Source organism: Notechis scutatus, chromosome 5 (genome assembly GCF_049901735.1).
Source record: "Notechis scutatus isolate UNSWTSFEM ecotype Mainland chromosome 5, rNotScu1.2, whole genome shotgun sequence".
Lineage (NCBI taxonomy): Eukaryota > Metazoa > Chordata > Lepidosauria > Squamata > Elapidae > Notechis > Notechis scutatus.
The window spans coordinates 53,196,739-53,221,080 of NC_142013.1; the positions used below are offsets into that span (position 1 = coordinate 53,196,739).

The 24,342-nt window shown below is 35.5% G+C and overlaps 1 protein-coding gene across 1 annotated transcript; it reads left to right on the plus strand.

Moving 5' to 3' along the window:
* Positions 1 to 95: 95 nt before the first annotated feature.
* On the plus strand, positions 96 to 19,197 carry CHAF1B (chromatin assembly factor 1 subunit B). Its single transcript, XM_026663905.2, has 14 exons — positions 96 to 179; positions 2,228 to 2,354; positions 2,676 to 2,808; positions 4,071 to 4,191; positions 4,785 to 4,888; positions 6,550 to 6,646; positions 7,980 to 8,064; positions 9,342 to 9,435; positions 9,688 to 9,757; positions 9,848 to 9,939; positions 10,620 to 10,776; positions 12,540 to 12,944; positions 18,295 to 18,359; positions 18,564 to 19,197. Exons 2-14 carry the CDS (start codon positions 2,229 to 2,231, stop codon positions 18,638 to 18,640), a joined length of 1,626 nt encoding a protein of 541 aa, XP_026519690.1. The 5' UTR covers positions 96 to 179; position 2,228; the 3' UTR covers positions 18,641 to 19,197.
* The last annotated feature ends 5,145 nt before the right edge of the window (positions 19,198 to 24,342 follow it).

The window sequence follows — 24,342 nt, forward strand, 5'->3', positions numbered from 1 at the left end:
AGAAGAAGCGGGGCGCGTCCCGGACGCTAGGTGGCGTTCTTTCGACACCCCCCCCCCCCCAACCAGGAAAGCATCTGAGCGACCTGCTCCTCCCCATGACCCCAACGCGCAGACGCGAGCGCGGGAAGTTGAATTAGTTTTGAGGGGCAACTGGACCACTGTGCTGATTCTTTTTGCAGGTATGACCAGGGTGGCGGGTGGGGGTAAGAAACAGGCAGTCCCGAAAGGCAGGAACTGTAGGTCAGGAGCACGAAAGCACGGCTCTCTCCCTTGTGCGGAGAAGGGGTGGGAAAGCGGCTTGGGCGCAGTAGGAGGGAAACTCTTGTACGGAAACTGTCACAAAGGGATGCGTCCCTGGTTTGTGCTGCGTCGATAAGCTCGGGGGGAATTTTCCTTTTTTCTGGACAAAAGTGGGCACCTCTTGCCGTGGTTTAGGATGGCTTATTTTAGAGCAGGGGTCTCCAATCTTGACGACTTTAAGACTTGTGGACTTCAACTCCCAGCAAAGCTGACTGAGGAATTCTGGGAGTTTAAGTCCACAAATCTTAAAGTTGCCAAGGTTGGAGACCCCTGTTTTAGATTAAGTAAGAGTCCCAGTATGTAGCGCAAGAAAGTAGCTCTCCAAACTCAGACGGTGGCTGCTCTTCCTTGTGGCTTATAAAAAAGCAGGTTTATAAGTCGACACACAAGTCGCACTTTGGCTCCAGGATTAAAGGAAGGGGTTAAAGAGAGAAATGAATGAGTTGAGTGAAGGGCTTGCTAATTTAGCCAAGAAGATAGCATCCTCCACGAAACTTGGAGCCAGATCTTGACTCTCAAGAAGCGTTTATAAACAAGAGGAAGAGCATTTTCTTTGTGGGGTTTGTGGATCCTTTTCCCCTGCTCCCAATTCTAAAATTCCATGAATGAGGAGAATAATAACCAGCTTCAGTCATGAACAGGGGTGGGAAGATGGGTGGCAGGGGGTCTAGACAAGCTGCTGTGTTTCATCTTGCAGTGCGTGTATTGTAACCATAACCCTTATGTGCCTTAGGGATATTCAGATAATATAAGTTGAATGCTTTGAACACTTCTGAAAGAATAGCATTTCAAATGTTATATTTGCAAACCCAGATTTACTCTAGAGGCTTCCTTGAAGTTTCAGCAGCCCTGTTCTTGTTTTTCTTAGTAAAAGGTAAAGGATTTATACAATTTGAAGAGAAACCAGAGTGTGATGACCCAGAGCTTAACACAAAAGTAACAAAATCCAAAACGTAAATAAATGTCCTTTAATACCTCCAACTTGGCCCCACTGTTCAATAATACTCAGTTGGAGATAAAATGTACTCAAAAATAGTCTTCAAAAGAAAGCAATATAGTCTGAACTTAATGAGCGGATAGAGGTGAAATAAAAAACCAAACAAACTACAATGACGAAATTTCCACAACAAGCAAAATAAATATTTACCAAATTCAGGGAGATAACAAGGCACAGTCTGTTGGAAGGACACCAACCAAGTTAATTTCAGACCAAAATAAAACACGCTTTGTTTCCAGTGTTTGCCAGTATGCAGGTCCAAACTCTTATTCAGTTCTCACACCTGCAGCCCATGAAGACGATCAAGGCCCTCTCCTCCTGAGGAGACCATGTCTCTCCCTTATCCTCTCCTCCCTGCGTGCCCTAGGATGGATAGGGGATGGGCCTGGGTCCTCCTCTGACTATTCAGCCGGCCTCTGCCCCCAACCTCCGGAGCCACACTTCCACTCCCTGTCGGCTGTTCCTCCTCTCCCTCAGAGGCAGTCTCCACCAGGGGCATGACACTGAATTGCTATCTTATTGTTTTTAATAATGTATTTATTTGTATGCTTTTATTATATACAATTTAATTTTAATCTTATGGCCTCGTTGTCATTGTCTTCCTTTTGAAGAATCTTAATTCTTAACATATAGAATGGAATGCTCTTACTGAGGAAAGATAAATATGTGGGAAATGAGAGCATTCCTCTTACTTATCATAACATTTCTGGGGTTGTAACACTATCACTACATAACTAGCCACAGGGCACAATTCTTTGAAATATTTTCTATTGTTTAGGCTAGTATTTTTGAGAATGATAGGTCAGTTTTTGTTTAAGTTTAAAACCATCATAAATATACAGGACCAGTACAATGATAGCCATGTAGTGGGTGATACAAGTTTTCATCAAAATAAATTTGTCTTCAAAAAATTTTATCTGATTTTTACAGAATGAAAGTAATTACTTGTGAAATTGCATGGCACAACAAAGAGCCAGTATACAGTTTAGATTTCCAGCATGGAACTGATGGTAAAATCAATAGACTGGCCTCAGCTGGAGTAGACACAACTGTTCGTGTGAGTTAAATGTTGATGCTATTGCTATATTTTTACATGTTCTCTTGCAATATGAGAACTGTTATTTATGGAACTTGACAGTTTTATGTATATTTACTTAAGGATTTAGAAGTTTGGCCTTTGGATGGTCACAAAACAGCAAATATTTTATTTCTGTACTTACATTCAAATTGATCATGATAATGTTAAAATGTTTTATCATAACATTTTATATATAACACACTACTTTCAACTATGCTATCATTGGGATTGGGGGGGTTGGGTTTCAATGTTTTAGTTATTCTTATATTTTTTCTTTGGATGTTGTGTTTTTATAATCAGATATGGAAAGTAGAAAAAGGACCAGATGGGAAAGCAATTGTGGAATTCTTGTCCAATTTAGCTCGCCATACCAAAGCTGTGAATGTTGTACGTTTTGCTCCCAGTGGTGAAATTCTAGCATCTGGTGGTGATGGTATGTGTAAAGTTGGCGCTGAAATTTTGATTTTAATTTTAACATTTAGCAAGAAAATAAGTGTGTTTATTTTACATTCTGTATTTATACCTATTTATAAATGAACAGGGATGCAATGGCTCAGTGGTTAAAGATTCTGAGCTAGTCAGCTGAAAAGCTAACTGCCTGGATCTGAGACCAGAACGCCATACAACAGGCTGAGCTCCCATTGCTTTGCCTAGTTCCAGCCCACCTAGCAGTTCGAAAGCATGCAAATGCTTCAGTAGGAAAGTAACAGTGCACCTCGGTAACTGTGCATTTTGGCACATAGTCATGTTGGCCACATGACCACGGAAAATATCTTGGACAATGCTGGCTCTCTCACCTAACTAATGGAGAAAAGAACCACCCACTAGAGTCAGAAATGACCTGGGCCTTTATCTGTACCATTATAAAAGAACAGCTCAGTAGCATTTCTTGTAAAGCATTTATGGTTATTTTTCAATCTGATAATCTTTTAAGAGACAAATTATACTTTTAACATTAAAAATAATACTATAAAGTTCCCAGGTTATTTAGAGAAATGGAACTACAATAGTGATAACAATACCCTTAACTACTAATAATACTGATCTTATTCTTAATAGGCATGTAATTTTTCATTTGTTTCATAATTGTTGTATAAAGCATTGAGCTTTAAAAAGAATTTTCTACTGCGATTTTCACAGTACCATTGATGTAACAAGGAGAAAATACGATGTTTGAATGTTACAGATCTCACAATTTAAACAAAAGACCAGAAACAACTAAAGAAATCCAACTTTTACATAGTTTTAGTACTGTAGATGAGTCCTGCTTAGTTCAGACATTGTACTGTATATTACACATTAAATACAACAGATTTTATTCCAGATAGATTGCAATTCTATCTATGCTTAATTCTAATTTTCTAGTGGCTAGCCTTATAATAAAGAGCCAGAGTAGTGGTGGAATTAAGGCACCTTGCTGGAAACCAGGAGACATGAGTTCTAATCCTGTCTTAGGCACAAAGGTGACTTTGGGCCAGCCATTCTCTCTCAGCCCTAAAAAGAAGGCAATGGCAAACCATTTACAAAAAACTCTTCCCAAGAAAACTTTGAGGATTTGTCCAGGCAGTTACCAGGAGTCAAAAATCTAACCTGAAGGAATAAAAAGGAACAAAAAATGTAATATTATGTCATAATAAAATAATTGTTGGGAAAATTGCAAAAAAAAAAACAACTCAGTGAAATTAATCTTCACAGATGCTGCAATTTTGTTGTGGAAGTTGAATGACAACAAGGAGTTAGAAACAGCTATATTTCAAGATGATGAGGGTGATAACCAGCTGAACAAGGAAAACTGGACAGTAATCAAAACTTTAAGGTAGCTTTCTTAGCTTTACTTGAAATTTCACTGAATGAAATAGTATCTTGAACCAAGCTCCTAATATGACAAAATTGTAACAATATAAGATTGACTTGCTTGTGTACTTGAGCTCTACTTTAATAGCTGGAATATTTACCAACATCATGTCCTTAATCAGGGATCCCCAACCTTTTCGACGCCGCGGCCCGGTTCCGGCATCAGCTGGGCGCCGCGGCCCAGTACCGGTGTCAACTGGGCGCCGCCATCTTTTTATGACGAAAGCGCTTCCGGTGGCGTCACGAGCGCTTTCGTCAAAAAGATGGCGGCGCCAGCGCTTCGGTGAGCTTTTCGGGTAGAAATGGCTTTCTACCCGGAAAAGCTCACGAAGCTGCGCCGCCATCTTTTATGCGATAAGCGCTTCTGGTGAGCTTTCTACCGGAAAAGCTCACCGGAGCGCTTTTTACCAAAAAGATGGCGGCGCCCAGCAACCAGCGGCCCGGTAAGGCTTGTTCCGCGGCCCGGTACCGGTCCGCGGACCGGCGGTTGGGGACCCCTGTCCTTAATAACATACTTCATCTTTATCAGTTTCTTTTCACTGTGCTTCATTTAAGAGGTCACCTGGAAGATGTATATGACATTTGCTGGACTTCTGATGGAAATTATATGGCATCAGCCTCAGTTGACAATACAGCTATATTATGGGATGTCAGTAAAGGTAACTAATTGTTGAGGCTTAAATTGTATGTATACTATGAATATTTACACATATTACAACCTCTTTCATCGTAATCCTAAGGGCAAACTGGTGGGTCAGGTAAAGTAGCAATTTATTTGCCTAATGTATCAATAGAAAACAGGAATAATTCAGATGTGCATACATTGAATTTATATGCTGAGATATTTACAGGGAAAATTAGGAAGTATATCAATAATAACAATAACGGATCTACAAATTGGAAAATACTGTGAATCATAAAACTGTGTGTCCATTTTTTTATATCTGTAATACTTGTGAAATCAAATCTTGACTGTTAGGCCAGATAATGCTTGACAAGGCATTGTGTAACACATTGGATCTGCAACATGAAGCAGTCATAGTGTTGTGATGGCGTGGGACAGCTGGTGTCCAGCCTTTCCAAGGTTTTCTCCCTATATGTGTACATGTCCTGAAGCCACTTTCACAAGCTCTTCCAGATAATGGAATATTGCTGCTAACATAAACATTTGTCAAAAATAACCTTGGAAAAGCACTGAAGCAGCCATTCCAAGCCTTCAAGTAGCTATATCAGTTTTATATCTTTACTGTGTAAAAAACTAGAACAGTGGTTAAATTACACACAAAATATTTTGTCAAAGCATGTAGATCTAATATCCATGGCAAATAACATTAACTCAGTCTTAAATACCCTGTTTCTCCAACAATACGGCCTCCCCCAATAGGAAGTCCCAGCATGTTTTATAGGCATGAAATGAAATTAAGCCCCTCCCCAAATTAAGGCCTATATTAAAACATGCGAAATGGGGGAGAATGGTGGGGGCTTGCCATTAGGAAGTACTTTTGTTGCACACCCAGATATGGTGCTGCCTGCGTTGACCCCAATACGAAGTGCCCCACCAACGCCGAGGTCGACATCCAGGCGTCGCTGCCCGCCCAAAGATGCAAGGGGGGAATTAAGTCACCCCGAAAAGACAGCCTAGCCATTTTTGGGGCTCAAAAAAAATAAGACCCGGCCTTATTATATGAGAAACACGGTATCTATGGAGATTCTCAGTCATCCAGGTCATAGTTGTCCCAAAGGTACTTTTTTCCCCAAGTCAGAGCTGAAGAAGCTTCTTGGACGAGAAGCGAAACGTCTTCAAAGAAAAACCAGAAAATCCAGTTGCCTCTTTAAAAAAAGCACCTTTGGATCAGATTTAAATAGATTTGTAAATGGATTGAATACCAGTGATATGATACACCATGGCATCATTATAGAAAAGAATATTTCTAGATACGTTAAAAGGGACATTACTCATGGTTTCCTTTCTTCCCTTCAAAATTTTATTTTGTAACATTTGTAACTCTTTTTGGATATTAAATTTGCAACCAAAGAGCATTTCAAAATTATTAGATTGCTGACTCTCCTCTTTAAAACAGTAAAGTGCAATTTAATTGCTTATGATAAAAATGCCACATATTTTATAAATTCTTATGCTTTTACCAAAATACTAACTTCCTTTATCGTTAAAGAGTATCTTTATGTTGATTTTAATTGCATAGGCGTGTGGCTGTTTGTTGTACTTATTTTTCTAATTATTGCTTTATAAAATGGAAAGAAAAAATATAGACTTGTAAAAACTTGTCTCACTGTTTTGAAAATTAACTGTTGTTTCTAGGGCAAAAGGTTTCTATTTTTAATGAACACAAAAGTTATGTACAAGGTGTTACATGGGACCCTGTAGGACAGTATATTGCGACTCTTAGTTGTGATAGGTAAGTTTTTACTGCTTGAAATATGAGATGGTTATTTTTACTCATTCTGTAACTATTTAAAAGTATTTACAACATTTAGGCAAAATATCTAATTGTCCATAGTAAGGCAGACTAGGGGCCATAATTTTTGTTTTGTTTTATGTGTTGCTAAATTCTTTTCTAATATATTAAAAAAGTTACATGATATATATATATCATATGTTTATAAATATCAGTGTTTAAGGTTTACCAGCTCTATAAATGTTCTTTGATTGCTTTATAGTGAGAAATAATTTCCCCCAAAGCAAAAATAGCCGGACAGGCAAAGATACAAGGAATCTTCCTTTCACGTTCGATCATATCATAAACTATAAGACCTGAGCCTGCAATGCAGCAGTTTATATCCTTTTAGGAAATAAATAAATGTTGATTCAAATGTTGAATCATATTCTACTGTACACTGGAAATAACTGTAAAATATAATAGAGTAATCTTGTGCACCAATTTCTTTTAAATATTATATATGATTATCTTGATCCCAAACAAAAATTGATTAGAAAAGTTTCATTCAGATTAGTGATAAATGATATTGTAGCTATTAACATTGCACAAGGCTTCAGATTTGACTTAGCAGACCTGATTCAAAATGCACAGGAGCTATCTCCAACTTATTCAAACAACTTTGTCTTTCTCAGAATTGTTTAGAGACAAACTTCCACTGCAGCCATGTGAGCCTAGAATTATGACCAGTTTTAATGAGTCTAGTGCAGGAGTATCAAACTTGATTTCATTGAGGACTGCATCAGGGTTGTGTTTGACCTCGGAGGGGGGGCGGAGGAGAGTAGTCAGCATGACATCACTTGTGTCGGGGGTGCCTGTGAGGGCCCGAGCACTCTGATAGCAAAAAAGGGGCTCCCTAGCTACTCTTATAGCTGCAACACCTGCAACCCTGTGCCAGCGAAAACGGAGTTCAGCCGCACGTGGCCCCCGCGAGTTCTGTTTTCTGCTAGGACAGCCTCCTGCAACCCTCTGCCAGTGAAAATGGAGCTCCTTTTTCTCTGGTCAAGGCACTGTGGATCTTTGCTATTTCCAGGGTGGCCCCATAGGCCAGATCTAAGCACCCTTCGGGCCGGATCTGCCCCCCAGGCCTTGAGTTTAACATCCCTGGTTTGTTTATGCACAAAGTGCTATGTTTAATGTGCTTCCAAATTAAATCCAAATCAATGCATAAAGTGTGGTTCTAAAAAATTGAAATTAATGCAGGTGTTTTTTCCAGAAAGGTTTTAGAGCACATGTATTTTTATCACCATTCAGTCAGTTCAATGTTTGTAATTAATACTTTCCTTTTATATAGGATACTGAGGGTATATAACACACAGACCAAGAGAGTGGCATTCAATGTTACTAAAATGTTATCAGGAGGAGGATCTGAAGGAGAGGTCAGAATTAATTAAAATTCTTTCTAGCTATAGTTCTGAAATATGAAAAAATATTTAAATATTTTGCTAATATTTGCTAATATTTATATGATATATATATATATCAGTGTATTTATACTCTCTATCGCTGAAAATATACACTGAAGAATAAGAGAGCAGAAGTGGGGAGACCAAGAAGGAATGAGAATTTTCAAAGACTAGGTTTACTTTTTATTTTCTACGCTACATTGTCATCATTTCAGATAGTAATATAGCCTTCCAAAAGAAACTTCTTTACATTCTAAACCAGGAGTCCCCAACCCATGGGCTGGCACTGATCCGCAGCATGCCAGCAACCGGTCCGGTCAAATAAGCAAAGCCCCATCCTCAGTATGTAGCCAGCATGCAAAATAACACACCCTTCCAGTTCGTGGAAAAACCTTTCTCCATGAACCAGTCCCTGGTGCCCAAAAAGTTCAGGACATTGTTCTAAAATATTCCAGCTAGGCAATGACGTGGAGAGAGAACCCCAAACTGTTTTGAATGAAGTCACATTACTGGAGCCTGGCAGATTGCATCTCAGAATGCTAAAGGAACTGGTGAATTTCTTAGTACCACTGAGGGTAATCTTGCAGAAAATTGGCGATAAGCTGATATCTTTTTTAAGGGCAAAAACATTGACCCAGAAAGCTGCAGATCTATCAGTTTGACATCAGTTCTATAATTGGGAATATAAGTGCAGTTATATTGGTGCATTTAATTTTGTGAATAGCAAGATTTCCCAGCGGCCATCTTGTGAAAGTTCCCAAACATATTTTCTGTGAGAACCCCAGAATTGGTAAACTGGGTTTGCTTCATTTTGAAATATTTTAATACATGAAATTATCCACTGAACTAAATCAACTTTAAAAATACCAAAAATAGGAAGTTTAAACATTGAACAAGTTCTAAATCAGATTGTTTTTATAATTGTTATTTATTATATTTGTACCTTGTTTTCCTGTCTGACAAGGCATATCTATAGATTAAGTAAGCATAAATTAAAAATGCATAGATACATGTAAATAATAATTTCTTAAAGATTAAAACATTATTTGTATGTAAACCCCCAATATTACTGGATTGCAAGTCCTTTTTGATAGAACTGGAATTCAGCAGCAGATTGTGATCGCAGGTTGCCTTCCCTGTATAAGCTGGACTATGATTTTCTGAATAAAAATATCCCAAGTCACTGTCTTCATTTGTGAAGCAATTGGTATTAAACAACTACTTTATCATTGTCAAAAAAAAATAATCAGGTGAAAAGCTATAGAATGTTTCATGATGACAGCATGAAGTCCTTTTTCCGGAGATTGACTTTCACTCCTGATGGTTCTCTGCTTCTTGTTCCTGGTAGGCAGTTTTACTTTCGTTATTTTGTACGGCTCAGTAGAGGACATGGGTCTCTGAGCATTTTGTCCTAATAGTAAGATGTGCATTTCCAACTGTTGTTATGTGTTATAAACCATTTTAAGTATAATGTGAATATATACTAGTGATTTCATATTAGAAATTAGATTCTAAAGAAATTGTTTAAATTGACTGTTGATTACACTTGGCATTATGTAAAACTGACATTTTGGCATTGTTTTCATATTCTCTCAGCAGGCTGTGTGGAATCAGGTGAAAATGTAATGAACACTACTTATGTCTTCTCCAGAAAAAATCTGAAAAGGTGAGGGTCTGAATTAATTCCATATTTATGTACATATTAAATGTATTTTTAATTTCTATTTTTATTTTTAAAACTTGCTGTTATTTTTAGACCCATTGCTCATCTACCTTGTCCTGGGAAGGCAACATTAGCTGTTCGTTGCTGCCCTGTCTACTTTGAATTGAGATCTGCATGTAACAAAGGTATCTGAATCTGTTACATAATAGTTTATATTGCATAATTAAATATAATTAAACTAGTGACTATTCTGTTCTACATCATCCTCTTTTATAATTCAAAACCCTAAATCTTATTTGTCATCTCCAGCTCTCTGCTACATATTGTTACTGTGTTTTAAGCTGTTTCATTTTATTTAACTAAGTATATCACTAACCACTGAAGTCTACATTAGTTTACCTTAAAAGAATATTTAAAAGCTGGGCTTATTGGCTGGTTCGAGACCTGAGCACTACGCGTCATGCTGGCCACATGATCGTAAAAATGTCTGGAGTGCACTGGCCTTGAAACAGAGATTAGCACTGCCTCTTATAGTCAGCAACGATTAGCAGAGTAAATCAGCAGGGACTCCTTTACCTTTTTTAATATGCAGTATGTATGTATGCAAAAAGTTGTTACAATTCAATATTCTTTCAATTTTTCAATGCCAGTAAATTGTTTTCTATTTTAGGTAGTAATATTGAGAGTCTTCAAATCCCACACTGAACAAGAGCCACCTCTACTCAGTGAATAATAAACAGATTGAAAATAAAACTTTAATAATAAAATTTAGAATAATCAAATTCTGTCTTTAATCATTCTTAAATAAAAGAAAATCCTGCAATAATGTATAATCTTTTATAACAAACATTTTTGGTTATTATAGAAGAAACTTCTCAAAAGATTGGTCTAACAAATCTTCCTTATCGGTTGGTTTTTGCGGTTGCTTCAGAGGATTCTGTGCTCTTCTATGATACACAGCAAACTTTTCCTTTTGGTTATGTATCTAACATACATTACCATACTCTAAGTGACATTTCATGGTAAGTAATTTGATGTCTTCTAGAAATATTGACTTTCTTCAATCACTAATCATTATTAAAACTGTCTTAGTTTGCATACTTAATACTATTGAGTTCCTTATAACCTTTCTTCCACTGAACAAGAAAAATATTGTCTAATTTCACAGATTGATATTGGCAAAGATGCATGCATTTATAAGAGAAAGACAAACATAGCATTACTTTTGCAAATAGTTTGTTCTTAGAATAAACAATGCTAGTATGGCTTCAGGATGACTTCAGGACTCCAACTCCCAGTCTGCTGCCCAGTGCTGGGCCTCAGCCTGTTCGGAACCAAGCTGGTAGGCACACACGCACAAAGCTGTATTTGTCAAAGCGGCGTGAACGCACATGTACAAAGCCAATCTGCTGCCGCCAGTCCACCGAGCCAGAAAGATTGGGGACCACTGCCTTAAATAATATATTTAACTGAAAAAAGGTAACCTTAATTTGTCACCATTAGGTTCTCTACCATGTCAAATTCGTGTTGCCAACTCCAGCTGAAACATATCTTGACAGTTTTCTTCCCAGCCCAAAAAATGTCAGTGGGATGCATATACACACACATAACATGCACACTTATATGTTCCTGCTTCTTTGCCAGAAATGACATTTTAGAAAAGGACACAATAGATACAAAATATTGCATTAATAATTATTCAGTTTGGCTGCCTGTTAAATATATTCTATTTATAAATTGATCCCTATCTGCGTCTTTTGATCTGCGTCTTTTGCATAAAAATTCCAGAACACACAAACACTGAAACACCAATATGTTTTCCTTCCCTCCTTCCACCAGTAACAACAGAAAAGAAGAAAATGAAGGCATGATGGGATAAAAGGAAAATAAAATTAGAAGTTGAGATGAAAGCAAAATGTTAACTGGATGGGATACAAGAGAACAGAATCCTGGCTTAGATATTTCACAAACATCAAATAGGCTCCTATTGGCTCCCTAGAATCTTGGCTGATTTATTTTATTTTAAAAAAAACTTGATTAAATTCATTAAGCAAGCAGTCCCTTATTGCTAATCTTCAAAGGCTTTTCAGCAGTGAACTCTGAAGTTATTTCACTTCTTGCTCCTGGTTTTATCTTCAACAATTTCTGTTTTTATCAATATGTGTAATAGGACCCTTGTCAAGTAGTAGAGGTTGCTCATTTCCTATCAGATAAATATGATAATATGATCAAATATTTTACCACTTTAATAGCTCCAGTAAAATTGTGGAACTATTTTAACAGGTATCATCTGTCTTCAGCAGGAGTTTTTTTTTAAAAAAATAAACAGATCTAACAGACTAGTTAATGTATTTGGGTATTTTCTTTTGACTTTGCATAGCAGTGTATTTTATGTCCTGTGTGTCACTATTTAATACATTTTTTTTAAAAAAAAGTACAATTACTTTAAATGAAATTCCAGAGTATGTTATTGCAGTTACAGAAACTGCTATGACAAACATCGAATAAATTCAGACTCGTATCAGTTCTCCTATAATGTTGGACAATTTAGTTTATCTTTAGAAATGGATGAAATTCTATCAGAATTGCTGATTAGCCTCTTAGCACATACTTGAATGCTGAAGTTAACTATAATCCATTTATGCTTTCATTCTGAGTGGATCACTTGGCTACAAATATCAATTAAATTCAATTAATTTTTCAGAGTTTTATGTATATATTTTTGTTAGTTGAAAGTAATCAGGACTGAGTTTTAATCCACTTATTTCCTGTAAATAAATGCCAGGTCCAGTGATGGATCATTTCTTGCTATTTCTTCTACGGATGGATATTGTTCTTTTGTCACATTTGAAGAAGGTGAACTTGGAATCCCACTGAAAGAGAAGCCAGCCATTAATATCAAAACACCTAGCACAGCGGAAAAGAAAATTAAAAAGGGTCAGTCACCAACTGTTGTCTCTCCAGTTTCAAAACCAGTGGATGGCAGTCTTAATAAGTCTGGAGAACCATCAGCTGCATCCCAGACTCCAACCAATAGTAAAGACTTGAACTCCACACCTGTTGTGGTTAAAAACATCCCCATGTCATCTTCTGAAGATAAAAAAACTGTGCAGCCATCAATTAACACATCAAAAGTAAACCAACCCAGGAGGGTTACACTGAATACTCTACAAGCATGGAGTAAATCAAGGTAAGCTTATTATTACAATTTGGAATCAAGAAATAAACAGGTTTCCAGGAATGATAGCTCTAAGGTGGCCTTCAGAGTATGAATTGTATTGGCAAATTGACGCTGGGGTTAAGAGACAAAGGCATCACCATTGGAGTTTCATTGTGGTAGCAATAGTTATTAAGCTGCTACCCTAAGACAGGGAGGAAAGATCAGGATATGTAGTCAGAGACAATTTCAGGAAGAGGAAAGTTGATATCTGTACTGTTGCCATTTACAGATTCCACTGTGCCACTGCACTAATGGAGCCTTCGTATAGAATGGGTCTCAGAACTATGTCTTTTAACCCTAACCCTAACCTATTTTTGTAATAGGTTTTTATTTTATAACATACAAAGATTCCAATTTCAATTGAACAGTGTGTTGTCTGGGTACAAATCATTTTCGGAAATAATAATCACAGTATTTACAACATTCATTGTATTAATATCAATTATATTAATGTTAATAATCACAATCATACTATTTGTTTAACCAAGTTAACATATCTTCCTTATATCACTTATATCACTAATCCTGTTTCTAGCTCCTGTTTTTGTCAGTTAACCATTGATAAAATAAGTCCCAAGTCAAAAAATATTCAGTTTCTTCCTTTTCTTTAATTGTAAGTGTTAGCTTATCCATTTCTGCACATTCTGATATTTTTCTAATCACATCTTAATCTGTTGGGATCTCTTCACTTTTCCATTGTTGTGCAAATACTATTCTCACTGCAGTCAATACATGTAAAATCAGGTATACATTCCCTTTGTTATACCTGTCTGGTAGAATGCCCAGAAAAAATGTCTCTGGTTTCAAATCTATATGTTGTTATATCATTTTTTCAAGCCATGTATACATTTTTGTCCAATATTTTTTCTCTTTTTGACATGTCCACCACATATGATAGTATGAACCAGATATCTGGTGGCATTTCCAACATTTTGCAGATTTATCCTTAAAACATCTTTGCTAAACTTGAGGTGGGAAATGCCATCTATAAAACATTTTATAAAGATTTTCTTTGTATGCAGTAGCTTTATTAATTTATAATTTCTATCCCATAATTTCTGCCATTGATCTATCTCAATCAAATAGCCAAAGCCCATATTATCATTGTCTCTTTTACTTGTTCCTCTTCCGTCTTGATACTTAACAAATAGCTATATATTTTCTTTATTAATTTTTCATCTGTTCCTGTTAATATCTGATTAGTTCTGTTAAACCATACATTTTAACATATTTAACTTCTTTCATTTTAACTTCTCATATCTTGATTGTATCTGTACATATGACCACGATGTTGTCTCAATCTCTTGATTACTCAGTTCCTGTTTAGTTTTAAGTTCCCCCTTTTCATTTAAAATATCTTTATATCTGGTAACATTCTCTATATCAATAACGTTTGGATAAATCAGTGCCTCCATTGTGGAAAGCCAGATCAGTATTTTCAAATAATGTTGTTCTTTAATTTTCTGCATGCTAGTAATAATGCATTCCTAACATAGTGTCTTTGGAAGTAGCTATGTATTTTGCTTTTTCCATACCATAAAAAAGCATGCCAACCTAGTTTGAGATCATGTCCCTCCAAGGTCAGTAGTTTTTTGTTCCTCAATCCAATCCATTCTTTCACCCAAGTAAGTATCGAAGCCTGATAGTACAATTCCCAGTTTGGTGGCCCAAAACCACCTCTGTTTTTAGAACCTTGCAACATTTTCAAATTTATCCTTGCTTTATCCCCCTCACCAAATATATTTTAATATTGTTTTATTTAATTCTTCAAAATATTTTTTTCCAGTTTTATTGATATTGTTTGAAATAAATATAGTAATCTTGCAAGATATTCATTTTTATGGTGGCTACTCTTCCCATCAGTGATAGTTGTAGATTTTTCCAATTCCCCAAATCTGTTTTAATTTGTTGCGCCAATTTATAATAATTATCTTACTTAATCGTTACACACCTGGCCATTTGTTGGATTCCTAAATATTTAACTTTCTTGACTATCTGTATACCTATTTTCCTCATTAGTTCTTTTTTTCTGTAATGTCTGTAACATTTTTAACTATTATTTTGGTTTTTTTCTTTATTTATTTTCAGTCCTGCAACTTCACTATATTCTTCTATTTTCCTAATTAGTTTAAGTCCATTTTCTTGTGGGTCTTCCAAGATAAAGACCAAATCATCTACAAATGCATGTAGTTTATATTATTCCTTTTTTATTTCCATACCTTTTATTTCTATGTCTTGCCTAATATTTCTATTTAGCACTTCCAATGTCAATATGAATAGTAAAGGAGATAGTGGGCATCCTTGTCTTGTGTCTTTTTTATATTAAAATTCTCTGTTGTATCTCCATTTACCATCACCTTTGCCGTTTGTTTATGGTATATTGCCTTTATCATGTTCATAAATGTCTCACCAAAGTCCATAGATTTTAATTGTAACAACATAAATTGCCAATTTACATTATCAAATGCTTTCTGTGCATCTAAGAAGATCAATGCCATTTGTTTTTCAAGGTGTGCTTCATAATATTCTAATGCATTTAAAACCATTCTCATATTGTTTTTAATCTGTCTCTTAGTCATTTTGATCTGAATGTATAAATTCATTTAGGAATCTTTTAGTCTCTCTGCCATTATTGAGGCATATATTTTATAGTCAGCATTCAGTAAATATATGGGTCTATAGTTTTTTATCTGCATTAAATCTGAGTCTTTTTTGGAATCAAAGTAACATTTGTTTCCATCCACGAATTTGGTACCTTCACATCAATCAATACTTCATTATAGACTTCCAACATTGTAGGCCTAAAGTATCTTGTAAACATTTGTAAAGTTCAGCTGGCAGCCCATCTGGTCCTGGCGTTTTATTAATTCTTTTGTCTCTTGATCGCTTCTGACAGTTCCATCATTGATATTCGTTCATTTAACATAGCTTTTACTTTTTCTGGTACTTTAGGTAGTTCCGCTTTTTCCAAATATTCTTTTATTTTCTATTCTGAAACTTTCTTGCTCGTACAGCTTTTCAAAATAATCTTGAATTATTATTTTTTTATCCTCATTTTGGTAGCATAAAGTTCCTTTCTCATCTACCAGCCTATGTATCAATTTCTTCTCTTTCTCTGTTTTCAATTTATATGCCAACCATCTTCCTGGCTTATTTGTGTTTTCAAAAAGGTTCTGTTTAGCGTTTTTTATTTTTTGTGTAAATTTTTCTTTATCTAATAGATTTATTTTATGTTTTATTAGGTCCATTTGGTTTTTTAGAATCTTCTTGTTTGGTCCTTTCTGTAATTCTAACTCCAGTCTCCTGTGTTCTTCTGCTAACATCTTTTGATTTTCTTTCTTTTTCTTGTTTCCCCCCCACCCTATGTATGTTATAGCTAGTCCCTGAATATATGCCTTAGCAGTGTCCCATACATTTTGTAATGAAGTTTCTTCTTTTCTGTTCTCTTTGGAGAAAAAAGACCATTTCTTTTTTTTTTTTAAACAAGTTTTATTCAGTTTTCCACATGTTAACATCTCTTTTTAGTGAACAGCATGATTACAGGTTTCACATATTCATATAAATATGACCATAATTACATATTCAATTTTTGTATTCAATTTCTTAACAATGCTTTTATACATTTTCCATTTTGTTATATTATTACAAATGCTTGTCTCATTATTTAATTCACATATATTAACTTCATAATTATTATACTTTAGTACTTTTAAGTGTCACATTTGTATATTCCTCTTAAATTCTGATTAATAACACTCCTTCTATAAATTGGTTTCCCCCTAAAATATCAGTTTAAGTGTGCCACCTCTAAGTTACATATTCATTAATTATCTCCCCTTTTAAATCCCATTAAATGTTTAACATTTATTACCTAAAACATTAAAATTAATAATCCCATTTAAAACTACATAACATATATAAATCAGATTCTGCATTGTTTCCCCTTTTTAATTTCATAAGGTTTATCTACAATTTCAGGAAAAAAAGGACATCAGGGTTTAATCCTAAACCCTGATGTTAATTCCATTTCAGCTCTCCTCCTATATCATTTCATTTAGTTCACTATATTTAAAATATTTCAATATATTTAATAAACATATTCCATTATTTGTTACAATTATCTCTATGCATAAAGGAAAAGAGCATTGAATTCCATTGTCAAAAAATAGTTCTATTTTCCATTTTATCAATCTATATGTCCCCATTTCACAACTACAAATTTATTTATATTACACACACACACACCCCAGCACTTGCAGAATTTAGTCCAAATAGTGCCTTTAAAGTTAATTTCCAACAGTCAGCTTTTATTTTCTTCCTCTCAAATTTTAATCCTCACCTAATCCAATGCCAAATCCATATCAGAATCAACAATTAATCCAAGGGCAGAATCTTCCTGTTTCTTTCTTTGTTTCAATGTTTCAATTTTTCAAAGTTCTTGTTTTATTGTATCAATTTTCCTTACAGTTTTAAGAAACAGAGTCTTTTGAAGGAAAAACAAGTTAAACTCTGATGGCACTCTTTGTTCTGACAAGTCCACACCCCCTCTTTTCATTTTTCTTCCGAATTATTCAGAGCTTTTTAAACCACAATCTTCCAAAAAGGTCAAACCCAATTGATATTAAATTTTCTCTTTAACAATCTATAGTTCAGCTTTTTTAGAATTGCCTATATAGAATTAAAAAATACTTATCCAAGTTGATTAAATGATTCCTTCTCCAGTTTCTACCTTTCTGCTGTCAAAAGCAATTCACACCTTTTTTTCCTCTTTCTATTCGCCGCTTTAAGTCCTTTCTTGAAAATTCTTTGAAATGTTAATCCTGGGGGGTAACTTAAATTTAATTATATCATCCCGTTCCTCCTACTGCTTGCTTCTTTCTCTCTCTCCTGCACAAACTTATTCCAGTCTAATCTTCCCCTTCAGTGTGACCATTTTAGACCAACGCTTCAAGCGTCTTCGGGAGGGAGCAATTGCCAAGCTGGGGAGGGGATTTGTGACTCCCCTCTACCTGGCTAACGGTCTCACCTTCCTCCACCGACCCTATGAGGCGGCTTCTGCTCCAAATCTGGTCGTTTGGGACTCTCCCACGCCAAAGCACGGACCAAAGCCACGCATAGTCGCGGTGAGCGGTCCATCTTCGGGGAAGCTCAAAACTGGAAGCCAAGACCATTTATTAAGAGGGGAATCAAGAAGAGTCAGGAGAAACAAGAAGAAAAGGAAAGGAAAGTTGGAGGAGAAATGCATTACTAAAGAAAGCAGGCAGGAGGAAAACATACTTGCATATTTTCTAATGTGCCATGCTTTTGTTCTTGTTTTTAGGGGAGTTGCATTGATTCCTCCAAAAGCAGCTACTCCAGATTCTTCCAGAAATACAACTCAGCATGGTAAAATATTTATTGTTGATAATTTATTGATATGTTATTGTAAAACAGTTACTAACTAAATTGACTTTATCTCTATTGATCTTATTTTGATGCTGCTCATTCTGGTTGAACAACCCATTCAGGGATAGAATTATAAAGAATATATACATCATCAGGTTTTTAAAATACACACTAAAACGTTTATTGAATTCTTCAATATTTCAGAGAGACCATCACCACCTGATGACCAGTTACAAAATCCACCATCACCTAAGCGACTAAGAATGGATGAAACTCCATAATTGGATTTCCCGAAAATGAAAATAAAATATCCATTGAAATGCTTTATTACCTTTTTCTACAACATAGTTGCCATAACCTGTGAAAGATATTTACTCAGAGTGACATTTGCCTAAAACATGACTTTGTGGTGAGGAAGAAAATGCACCAGCATTTTTTAGACATTTTAAGCAAAGTATTGGCTATATGATAGACCAATAAGGGCTCAATTATGTGAGAAAGGCATAATTATTATGTTTTCTTGGCTCTGTATATGGTAGAGAAATCATTGCTTTTCAATTAGCATTTACTTAATTATTTATCTTGACAAGCGAATTGGCACAATATAAGATTTGTAAACTAAAAAATTCCTTCTCTCTTTCAAATCTGTAAAATGGGTAGTTGGTTATTTAGCTGCCTACTTTAGTTAAATAGAACTGTCAATAAATCTGAACATTTTACTTAACACGCCAAATAAATGTACCAGAGATCAGAAGTTGGATTTAAGTTTAAAAGCTTACACTACTTAATTTTCTACATTAATTGTATCCAAGCTCATTAAAAAGTCTTCAAATGTCAATTTGTTTATGTGTGGGCAATGGGTGCATTGTTTTAAAAAATACCGGATTTGTAATTTTAAAGATTATGTTGTAAGAAAACTATTACAACAACTGTCATAGTTACATAGAGCAGAATATTTAACATTAACATTCATACTTTTATCTGTATCTTCTGGTATTCATATTAGTCATTTGCTTTTTAAAAAATTGTTATCTCGGGTTTAATTTAAAACAAAGCAAGACGCTATGAGGAATCATAAAAAATAAAACAATCAACTTTCATTGAAAAATTAACGGAGATGTATAATATAATATTCAAATACATTATACTGCTGTCCAAATTCATATTTAAATGTTAAGGTTAATTCCTAAAAAAAATGTGAATTATTTTGCACCCAATTCCTGAAGTGCTGGACTATATTGTGACCAAAATATAGCAAAGCAGAGTTCTGCTCTTTCGGAGGCAAGCCTGAAATTCTATGCCTACTTGTCTAAAAGTAAGTCACATGATGCTTCAGGCCTTTTGCTTCCATGTAATTGTTCACAGAATGGAGCTAATTTCTGCTTCACACAAACACCAAGAGTCATTCAAGCTGAATGCAATTAATTCTGTGCGACCACAACTTTAGTGCAAGCTTTTCATTCATAACTGCTTTTCCCTGCTCATGCAAACTCCAAGGAGCTGAAAGATAAAAATGTGGATCTATGCATACATCAGCCACTAACAGTAGTGACTGCATGGATTCAGTTTCAAGAAACCTCATCTCTATTTCACTTCTTGCAATACTGAAGGATCAGTTTTCAAAAGCAAACTTACATTTATGAACTAAATTGGGAATATAAGATGTAGCTACAAATTATTTGGGCTAAGAACATGAATATAAATTAAGATGCACGTATCAATATAAAGCTCTGGAATGTTGATAAGTACTTCAAATTTTTAAAAACATATGAATCTAAGCTCTCCAAGTTCTTTTGTTTAACTTTAATAACAATATTTACAAACAGAAAAAGTATAGCAACATAGTATTCTCCCCTAGCCTTAATGTCTTCTTAGAATATATTTTATGTGGGGTTTATCATGTTAATATAAGTAAAAAGGTGTGTCTGGCATGTGCTGTGAAATATAGAGTGGGAAATAGAATAACATAGAATAACAGACTTGAAGGGATCTTGAAGGTCATCTAGTCCAACCTCTTCCTCAAGTAGAAGTCCTTGTATCATTTTGGACAAATGGTTGTCCAATCTCTTTTTGAAGACCTCCAGTGAAGCCGTTCCACTAATTAATTGTTCTCTCTGCCATGGAATTCCACTTAATTCTAGTTTGGATCTCTCTTTAATAATCTTCCACTGTTGCTTCTTGTCCTGCCCTCAGGTGCTTTGGAGAATAGGTGTGGATAAAATCTTAGAGCTATAGCTTTGTAGTAATCATACCATTTTGGTCAGAATTCTACTGAATCTAGGATGAATTGAAATATTTTTTTAAACCCACTTTTTATGTAATTGTCTTATTTTATATTTAAGCTAACTGGATCAGTATGAACAGAAGATAATTTTATCAGTTTATCTCCTTTCTAAGATCTCCATGCTGTCTCAAAAGAATCGTCCCTCCTTCAATCCTCTGGAACAGCTTCAAAAATTTTAGAGGAAACAAGGAATTCTGAAAATATAGCTTGATGTTGAATAAATTAAGGGGTTACCCAAAGTAAGTAGCTCTAATTAGGTTAATGTTTTCTAAGCTGTAAAAATGAAGCAAAAATAATACTTTAACAAATTATACTTCATAATCATTTAAACTGGTGGGTTTTGATAATTTAAATCAATTCATATTATTTTATCAGTGTCATTCCCAATATAAATTTCACTAGAAATCATTTTAGTTATTTAAACTGTCATGTGGAAATGTAAATGGCCTTAGAATATGAATAAAGTACAACCCTTCTGCTTGTACGGTGTGGGTGTGTGTAAATAATATTTGTTACCAAAATTATAGGAAATATGTAGTATTATCTTAGCTAAGATTCTTTTAAAAAAAATTCAGATACTGTATACCAGCAGCATAGTGTCATACATGAATTGGCCACATGATGTCACTGTTTTATAGTGTATCAAGTTTATTCTGGAGAAATTTGGAGTTTATAGATTTATTACTTTAGAAGGATAGTATAACCATTGTTTTATTAATATAAAATTATAAATGCCTCCACCAATACAACTTTAGCATATGCGATGGATTGCAATAAACTTGCTTTGAACCGTCCCTTTCCAATTTATTGTCCCTCCTCATGTTAGCAAGGCTATGTAAGCTAAGAGTTCTGTAACTTTTGATCTTTACACATCTAAATGTACCAGGTTAGGAAAAGCAGCTCTAAATAGAAAGCCATGTCTTTTATTTTGAAAATAAACTATAATAAGCACAGGACTTAACTATGTGAACTAATTTTGTTTCATACACAAAAAATATCAAGGGCTAAGAAGAAACAAAATGAGGCACAATAAGTACAGAACTGTTTATAACTTTTTAATTTCATGGTAACATTCAAGAGGGCAGGAAAGTATAACTATTTCCAGCCTCCCTTTTCTCTAGGAACAGAAACTGGTACAACTCAGAGAGCCTTAGAGAAAGTAGATTTGGATTTATGCTGCATATTGCAGGCCAGGATACAATAGGAAACTACATTTGACACCCGTCTTGACCTTTCAGTAGCTTTTGATACCTTCTACAAGGGTATCCTTTGGGACTGCCCCTAATGAGCTGGGGAGTGGCACTATCTTGCAGCAATTGTTCTTCCAGAAGAGGTGGCTCAAGTCAGGGAAAGGAGGAAAAATTCAACCAAAAACATTTACTTTTTAGAGTATCTTGGAAGTTTATCCAATTCTCAGCAACATACACACAAAACTGCCAGGGGGTGTCACTTTGCGGAGGGGGGATGAAACTGGTAATGTGGTAGAAAGAGCAACCCGGTGTCTGGAAACTGGCAGCGTTTGAAGAGAGAGAGAAACACTTAGACGGAAGCCTTTTCTACCACAGAGTGGCTTTGGTTGTGGGCTTTATAACTGATTAAATCTTTGACCCTTTAAAGAGTAAATTCCAATTTTCAGAAGTGGTTCACAACTTGGAGCATTTCCTAGACCCACAGCTCCTGCTTGATGAGCAGCTGAAAACTATGACTAGGAAGGCTTTTGCATAGAAGAGCCATTCCTGGATTAAGAGGTCCTGCTCATAGTAACTTCTGGCCTAACTATTTGGATTATTGTAATGCAATGTACAAGAAGCTGCCCTGAATAATATTTGGAAGATACGGTTGTATTCTGAGTGTGTTTGAGTGATTCCACTGCTTCATGAATTCCACTAGCTGCCAATTGGTTTATACATGTGGTTCAAGGTTCTGATCTTCACATTTAACCCTCTGGCCCAGTGGTGGGATTCAAATTTTTTTACTACCAGTTCTGTGGGCGTGTCTTGGTGGGCGTGTTGTGTCTTGGTGGGCATGGCAGGGGAAGGATACTGTAAAATCTCCATTCCCACCCCAGCCCACTAACCTGCTTTCCAGCTCCGTTCTCTTGTGCAGATCAACAAAAGAACACCCAGCCAATCAGCTGGGACTCAGGAGGCAGAGAATAGATGGGGGTGGGACCAGTCAGAGGTGGTATTTGCCAGTTCTCTGAACTACTCAAAATTTCTGCTACCGGTTCTCCAGAACTGGTCAGAACCTGCTGAATACCGCCTCTGCTCTGGCCCCAATGACTGTGAACCTAGTCATCTAAACGATTACTTTTCTCCACATCCATGTGCTTCAGTCAACCAGATCAAACATGGTCAACTCTCTTCAAGTCCCAATGATTGTTATTTGACAGAAGCAGGCTTTTATATATTAACCCTTAGATTTTAGAACTCCCTCCTGCTATCAGGGCGTAATTGTTTTAGCTTGCCAAAGAAGAGTATCTGCAAAAGCACATGACTTTTGTAATACTGGGGTTGTTTTACATTTTTTATTTTGATATTTTATGAATATCGAGGTTGTTGTGGATGTGATTTTATAAGTGGAGACTGGAGAGCATACAAAATCAATCACACTCTGCCTAATATGGTAATCAAAGTATTGTACTGCTAGAGGTTATCATGTCCAGTGACTAAAGACAAAAGTGAAGGAAAATATGTTTGGTAGAAAGAGATTGGTAGATATCATCATTTCTTACCAAAATTATAATTGGTTCATTGTGGTAAACAATAGGAAGGAACCTATTTTCCCATCAAGTCACCCTATCTTCTTCCTTTCCTTCCACCTCCTCTTTCTCACCATCTTGAATCAGTGACTACATTTACATGAACATAACTGTCTACTGTTCTTGGCAATCATACAGGTTTGTTACTGCATTCTTCCGGGTTGCTTTTTCAAGTTCCTAATATAATTTGAGGTGACATTCTCCCATATACTAACCATTGTACGTTGTTAATTATATGTAGAAGAGGCAGGTTTTCTCATTTACAAGGAAATGGAATCAAAAGGCAATTTACACTTTTAAATTCAATCCTGGTGATCAATGAGATGACTGATGTCATAGCCAGATTACTCTTAACATCCTCATTTCCTGCCTTACATTGCATGAATGATAGGAAACCAATACAAAGAACAGAGCTATTACACATCTTTGTTCTCTTTGTCAACATGTCTTAAAATCAGATACACACACACACACACACACGTCAAAATATCCTGTAAGTATACAATGAAGTACAAATACAAGATTTTCCATTTACATGATCAAAATACTTAGTATGAGACTTCTTTGAATGATCACTGCTAAAATAACAACACATCTGGGTCTTATTGCACCAGATGTGCCTTGATACACGGTCCCACAGTCTGGAACTCCTGTGCCTCGGCAGCATGTCTCTGAAATCACAAACCATTTTTTTGTAAATATTTGCAGTCTTTCTCCAGGAAAAGACTACTAATTCTAATTTCAAGCTTCAAAGCATCCTTTTCTAAAATTGCATTAATTATATAAAGAGTAAAATAGTAATAAACAGTATATGGAAATTATAGTACATTGATAACACCACAAACATCATAGATGTAATAACATAATTTGTATACATATATACAAACGTATTTAGAGAAACTGACAGCAACATACACACAAGAGAAGTCCCACAGAAT